This window comes from Calidris pugnax, unplaced genomic scaffold (genome assembly GCF_001431845.1).
Source record: "Calidris pugnax isolate Ruff unplaced genomic scaffold, ASM143184v1 scaffold514, whole genome shotgun sequence".
NCBI lineage: Eukaryota > Metazoa > Chordata > Aves > Charadriiformes > Scolopacidae > Calidris > Calidris pugnax.
This window is the reverse complement of record NW_015091221.1, coordinates 113,339-120,632: the sequence shown is the minus strand read 5'-3', so window position 1 is coordinate 120,632 and position 7,294 is coordinate 113,339. Positions and strand designations below refer to the sequence as shown.

At 37.5% G+C, this 7,294-nt stretch overlaps 1 protein-coding gene across 1 annotated transcript in view; it reads left to right on the top strand.

Annotated features, from left to right (window-relative positions):
- Positions 1-1,977: 1,977 nt before the first annotated feature.
- LOC106898535 (E3 ubiquitin-protein ligase MYCBP2-like) overlaps positions 1,978-7,294 on the top strand; it is a gene marked incomplete at its 5' end in the record, with an annotated part of 51,927 nt that continues 46,610 nt past the window's right edge. The window contains one exon of the mRNA XM_014959836.1: positions 1,978-2,163. Within this exon, the coding sequence (XP_014815322.1) occupies positions 1,978-2,163 (186 nt within the window). The remainder of the gene's footprint in view (positions 2,164-7,294) is intronic.

Below are 7,294 nucleotides of genomic sequence, written 5' to 3'. Positions count from 1 at the left end.
CTAAGGTGTTTCTTTGGGATATTATAGTCACAGAAAGCTTGGAGGCTATTCCTGGCATTGGATTCCATATTATTTTACATGCATTATTCTCTCAACATACCCTCAAGCTGTGATGTTTAGTGTGAGCGAGCAACTCAGCTAGATGACTGTTGACAATGACTTTATTCATTCTGTGTACTTTAATTCCTTCTGAATTGCCTAATAGTGGAGAGTTGTTGGCAACCGTATTGAAGAATAATGGTACTACTTTCCCCAAAATAGAATTTGTCAGCTGTATCGTTACTTTATGTACAGTCTTTTTTTAAATTCTCAGATCTAAGAAGTTTTTGAGTTTTGTGGAAAATAAAAAAACTGAAGGCACAAGTATGATCTTTTGGGGGAATTTCTGAATGAAGGAGTTCTTTTGGAGGTGCTTGTTTGTTAAAGGAACTTTTTTAGGGATGCACTAGTATCAATGAAAATTCAGTCACCATCTCTGAGTGTTTCAAACTGCTGGTCAAATGTAAAGATTCCCAGGTAACAGGTCTGTGCTTACAGTATTGCTTGCAAGGCAGAAGACATAACTCCCACAATCATTCTGTTTGACTTACCTATGTCTCCTCTAGTCCAGCCTTCTACATTGCAAGCAATATTCCTCATGAATGGCCCTACCCACCTCCATATTTAGTGATTTTGGGCAGATTACTTTCAGCCTCTTCTCAGATGCTCTTCCCTTTATATTAATTACTCTTTTTACAAAATAGGCCTGTCATATTTAAGAGAAATAGTGGTTTGTCAAACAAGTTTGCTGACCAAGTACTGATTCCAATTTTTTTTTAAGTTATATTACTTCCAAAACCATGGAATAAAATTGATTTATTGATACCCATAGATGCTTAATTAGAAAGGTGTTCCAGCTGTTTTCTTGTATTTTTGGTCTTTCAAATTTTGAATGCAAAGTATTGAGAAAATAAGTGCAAAATTTAATTTTGGAGTTCTTAGGTAATACAGGGTCGTGTACACCCACCGGTCTTCCTGTTTAATTTTGGAGTTCTTAGGTAATACAGGGTTGTCTACACCCACTGGTCTTCCTGTAACTCTGTGAAAAGACAATTGATAATCACCCAAAAATATTGTAAATTCGGCAAGTTGTAGATTCTGTATTAATATTGTTTTATTAGAATTTCTAGAATGCTATCAAAATTATATGAACTTGCAAAATAAAGCGGCACTGTTAGGACTTGCTTGGTGGTGGTTCAAATCTGAGATGCTCTCAAACTCTCAGTGTCTCCCAGCTCATATTGCTAAGTGTTCTTCAGGTTATAACATGGTATGATAAACTCTGCCTTCTTACTGTAGGCTTCCTGTATTTCCAATGCTTATACAGAGTTTTTTGAGAATTGGCACTCAGAAATTGAAATTCGGTTTTAAACATGCTAGTTTTATGAAGTTGTTCATTTGCCTCACAACAAATATATGTAGTTCAGAAAACCAGTTCCAGTTCCTAAGTGGAACCTTATTTTTTAAAATTAGCTTCAATCTGATCTTGAAAAACGGCATGACAGAATACTTTTAAAGATATTTGCAAAAATCAGCAAATATTTACTAAAGCTTTGGCACAGAAATACACTTGCCAAAGCCTAATTACATGTTATCTTCCCCTTCTCATCAGTTTTTCTAATCTTTTCCTGCATGTTCTGTTGCATGTGTGTATTATTGTAAATGCTAGGGTTTTCTGTTTTTTCCTTTGGCTGCTCTTCATTTTTTTAGCAAGGCAAATATATATATCTCTATTTTGAAATGTTTTAAATAATTGCAGTAAAATATCCGTGTTCCTTAAAAACCCTGCTTGTACTTTTCAGTAATTTTATTGCCATGCATGGGGTGAGATTTTTATGTTTAGCCACAACCAGAGTTGTATGTGGCTAAATAAGATTCATGATAATTGAGCACCATTTTACTCTGCCTTTCTGGAGAATGACAAGTAACGGGTTGTAGTTTTGACTGTTTTGCCCACTACAGGTGACCAACTGAGTGCCATACTGAATTCCATTCAGTCACGGCCAAATCTCCCAGCTCCTTCCATCTTTGATCAAGCTGCAAAACCTCCCTCTTCCCTAGTCCACAGTCCATTTGTGTTCGGACAGCCCCTTTCCTTCCAGCAGCCTCAGCCACAGCTTCAGAGTAAGTTTGTCAGCCTTACCTGCCTCATCAGTCCATTTCTGCAGCTTTGACGTTGCTGTTCTCAGTTGCTTACCAGCTGCTAATCATCCCTCAGTGCACCTTTCTGGTTTTTGTTTTGTTAAGTTTTTCATGATTCAGAAGCATGTGAGGTAACGCTCCTGAAGAAGTGTACTCGTTCAACTTTAATTTCAATATTGACAATCTTTTGCTGTTGTACTTGTTCTGCAGGGTAGATAAGTCATGAAAGTGCATTTCCAATATTGTATGCAACTCTGGGTTTATAATGAAGGTAAACATTTTATATGGTACAAAACGTTGATAAATCTTTCAACATCAAAAATGGACTGCAGTAAAGTCATAGCTATTAAATTCTCTTGCCTCCTAAATTTCTATTTTTGTCACCACTTCTAACTTCAGGGATATGGCTGGAAAGTGGGAACAACTTGGTACTACTCATAAGAAAGGCTTTGGTAGTCTTCTGTTGGGTGCTCATAGGATTGGCATAGATGTGAAAGTTGGCACCTAGAGGTGATTAGCAGTTAACCTGATTAGTGATAGGAAGACAGGAAACTGTTTAGGTTTTGATTAATGAAAAGTAAGAGCTCAGGATTCACGATGGATAGCAGATATTGCAGTAAATTCTTCCTTATAGACAGAACAGATATAGCATGGGTCATGACAATACTAGTCTTCTCCTGTCTCCCATAAACTGTCCTTCAGAAGTGCCTCAGTTCTTTCTTGTAGGACCCTGTCAGGCAGTTCAGCTTCTAAGTCGACGCAGTCCTGGATCTGTCCAGCTCAGTTTGTGGAAGTGACATTGAAATGTTTCATGTGAGAACTAGATTAAAAGATGTAATTCACGCTTATAAAGACTGTCAGAAATACTCTGAGGGTGATCTTCTGTACTTAGGCTAGACTTAAACCAACATCCTGAAAGCAGAATATTCCAAAACCTACTCAGATAAAACAGCTGATTGCCAGTGGCATCAGTGCACCACCACTGAGAATTTATCAATTGTCTATTCATTCCCATCACTTCTAGTGTTCTTCTGTTGTTCAGAGTAGTAAAGTCAGAATTTCTTACTCAACTTTGTATCAAAAATAACCCTAATTGTCTTACTTCAAATTTCAGATTATTTTTCCTTTAGTATTTAGATCTGTGTTGTATGAAAAGCTGCCAACGTGTTCTCTTGGCTACCCAACAAGATCTTGCTCAGTGTATTTGCCTGTCCAACAGATGTAGAAAACTGTCTTCAGTAAGCTACAGCCATGGTTTGTGTTTTAATAAGGATCCCTGATTCAAAAGGATGCCTTTTTTGTCAGATAGGGGAAGCACTGGTGGTCTACTAAATATAATTATAATGAAACTAGAAAAATTTTTCAAGCTGTGTCTGATTTGGGATCTTAGCTTTAATATAAGTTCTCAGCCAATACGGTTATTTGCCCTTCCAGCAGGGCAAAAATTGTCAACCAGAACTGATATACTGTTGCACTGTCATTTGATACAAGGACTTTCTTCCAAACAGTTTATTATTTAATTTAAGATTTGATGCAGATAATGTAAATAATACATAAAGGAGAGAAAAATCAACCTTTCTGTTTTCACTATCAAGAATTATATTGGGAAAGATTTCCATTTGTAAATCTTTCCTTAGTCTTTTGCAAATTTGTTAATCCTCCATTTGCAAGTTCATCCAGATTCAAAATATTTTCAGGGAGACCTCTAAGACTATATTCATATACTTGTTCATTTAATAGTCAAGTAAATGATGAGGGATATAAGACTCTAGAGTAAACATTTTATTTTAAGCAGTTATTCTGTTATTACTAAATTACTTGAAACTTTACAGTAACAGAGTAATTTGCAATATAAAATTAATTAGAATAGTAAGACATATATACAATAAAAATACTTAGACAAAATAAGTTCTATTTGGGTCAGATTCTGCTGTGTGGTTTTTAATCTGTGTTCAATGTTGATGCAGCTATAATAGAGCTGTAACAGAAACTCTTCTTACATATGCAATTTTCATTCATTATTTCCAAAGTACTTCATAGCCTCCTGTTACCAAACATGTAATAAAAGTCAAGTCCGCTAAACAGCATGTTCCAAGGCTCCATATCAAGTCATGTGGATTTTTGCTCTAGACATGCTTAATTTTAGTTTCAAATTAAGTGCTCTGACCTTTAGTGCTTCCTGTAGTGAAGTTACATTTTAAAATTAAAATGAATGTTTATTGTCAATAACTGACATATTAAAGGGACTAATGATAGTCTAATAGTTGAAAAAAGCTACACCAGCCTAGATTTCATGGCTGCAGAGGTTATATTAATTAACAGTCTTGATTGAAAGTCTGCCTAAATTAGTCTCCCACTTACATTTTCTGTTCTTTCTCAGATACTTGTCCTCCTGGGAAGAAATTTTATTTGGCATCATGGTTCTGAGGGCAGTTAGGATCATGCTGAATGATCTTTAGAATTATTTTGTTAATTTAGATTTTTATAATACGAAGACAAATGTTTGTCTGATTACAAAATACACTCTGTGCCAGTGACAGATTGTATTTTTTCTTGAGAAGAGTTTGTATCTAGCTGTTCTTTCTGGGGAATGGTTTCTGTCCTTGGCATTTGGTTTGGTTTCCAAATTCATGTAAAGAAGAGGGAGAGAGCTTGTCACAACCTTTTGTCTTCTGATACACTGTCTGGTTAATTATTTTTTTTTGTGGAAATACTACAGTTTTGGACAACCACTTCCTCAGATACAATGCTGGAAAGAGGGAGAAGTGCCTCTGTTAATTTTTTCACATCATAAATAAGTAAACTGATTTGTTACAGAAGGGATATTATAAAAAAGAAAGGGGAACTGTGTTACTCAGTTCTGGGTTGTTTACTAGAACTCTGTGAAGGGCTGATTGCTCTGTCCTACTTAATTCTTCTGCAAATTTTTCACGTGGTCACACAAGGGGAAAAAAGCTGAGAGATTGTTTTCTTTTTCATGGGGACAGACAAAATTAAGATGCTCTTGTTGTGTAGTTAATTCCTTGTCAGTCTTTTATTCACCTAAATTCAAGAAAGGAAAAAAAAAAAAAAGCTGGAAGAGGTGGCATAACCTGCCTGGAGTTCAGGAACAGCTGAATTGACTTGGAAACCTAGCAAGGATTTTTTTCCAGAAAGAGCACAAGTTTCTGTGTGTTTCTTCCTTGATTATTTCAACAAAACAGTCTGTAATTACTCCAGCCCCTGCTTACTTCTGGGAAGTTTGTAAGATCATCATTAACAGACACGCTCAGGACTGCAACCTCCCACGGCTGCAAAATTATCACTGGTTGCTTGCTTAATTTGTCCCTGAACTTTGTGAAGAGCAGAGAAGACTCAAATTTCTGTTTGAATTCTGAGCGTGGGTGAAATGTGGAGACCTAGAACGTCAAGGAAGATGCTGTTTCTCAACCTTATGTCCTGAGTAACATGCTCTAGCTCTAGGCAATCCTGCTTCAGCAGGGGAGTTGGACTAGATGATCTCTATGGTCCCTTCCAACTCTAGAAATTCAGTGAAATTCAGTGAAACCTTCAGCAGTGTGTGCTGGGTCACAAAACTCCTTAAATGTAGCAAGTCGGGCAAACCGGGATCTTGCCATGCTGCCCAGCATCATTTGTCAAAATTTCAGGATTGGCTTTTGAGCTCTGAACTTGAGGAGGGAAGTGTGAGACCTTGCAGTCACCGACATTAGACCTTTATGCCGTGTTTCCTCACATCTGAGTTGTTCTTGCAAATGAAGACTGGATTTATAGGCCGAAGGGGCTTTGGACCCACCTTACTAGCCTCATTTGGCACATTCTCCCTCTTCCACTGCAGCCCTGGCACGTCCTGAGCAGCACAGTTACTGTTTCATGGCTGATGTCAGTCTGGGCAGAAGCTGTGGTGCTGAACTGTTGTTAAATGCATTCATAGTGTCCCATCAAACTGCTTCCTTGCCAATCCACGCTGCAGAACTGCAATCCTGGGCCAGAATACGATCAGCCCCTACCATTCGTGTCAAGAGTTCCTTGTCCTTTCAGGATTTCTTGTCGTTTTGTACCTTTCCTTTCTAGGTGCTACTTACAGAGCATCTAGAACTGCTGGCTTTGCTTGCAGTGCTTCTATCCAAGTTTCCTAAACTGTGGAGACCAGTTTAAGAACACACAAAAGACCAGGACACACTTGGAGTGCGTAACCCTTCTCGGTAGTGGCTCAATAAAATAGAGAGAATCTTTTTCACCAAGCATGCTGATCTCTTCCATGCCTGCTGAAATGACTTGTCATGAGAAGCAGCCAGAGGGTATTGGTTTAACTGGTTTTTCAGATACTACGTATTGCCAAAGCCTCATTCCTGGAAATTTGAGCTAGTAAGTTAAACAGTTTCATACTTTCAAGGATTTGATAATCAAAGATATCTATAAAGCATACATTTGTCCAGGTTAATCCAAAACCATCCCTGGGGGACTGGTATGGTAAAGTTTGGAGGAAGAGCGTCTGTCAAGCTTTAATTTTTAGAAATAAATTTGGCTTATTGCATCTTCAAAAATTGTAGTTACAAATCATAAAACTATAGAATCATTTTTATCTACCCTTCTAGCACAGGAATGCTTCTTTCCATTAGTAAAGTCAAGTCGCTTGAGTGTTGGTGCTCCAAACCCTACCTTTGGCTAAAGAACATTACTAATATTTTTCTAATGATACTGCATTTCAGCTTTTGCTTTCATTCAGTCACTCATTCCCCTACTATAACAGTATCTAATACTTTTCTCCTTCTTTAATATTCAAATGTTTGTTGACTTCAGTGTATCCTTTTATTTATGGAGAGGAAAAAAAAAAAGAGTCCATGTCCAACTGTCACTATGGCATTTGGCGTTTTCAGGATGTAAGAAAACATGTTGATTGCAGGGCTTCAGGAAATTCAGCTAAAAGCCATATTTTAGCAGTTATGTTGGTAACAGCCAGCGAAAGAGGATTGCATTCCTTTTTGAAGAGGCATCCTTTGCTTAGGCGAAAGGGCAAAAGCAGGTCAGTGCTTTCCTTCAGCATCATGCCGAAAAGCAGTGGCATTTTGGGAGAAACTTTTATCTCCACTCTCCAGAGACGTTTTACCAGTTT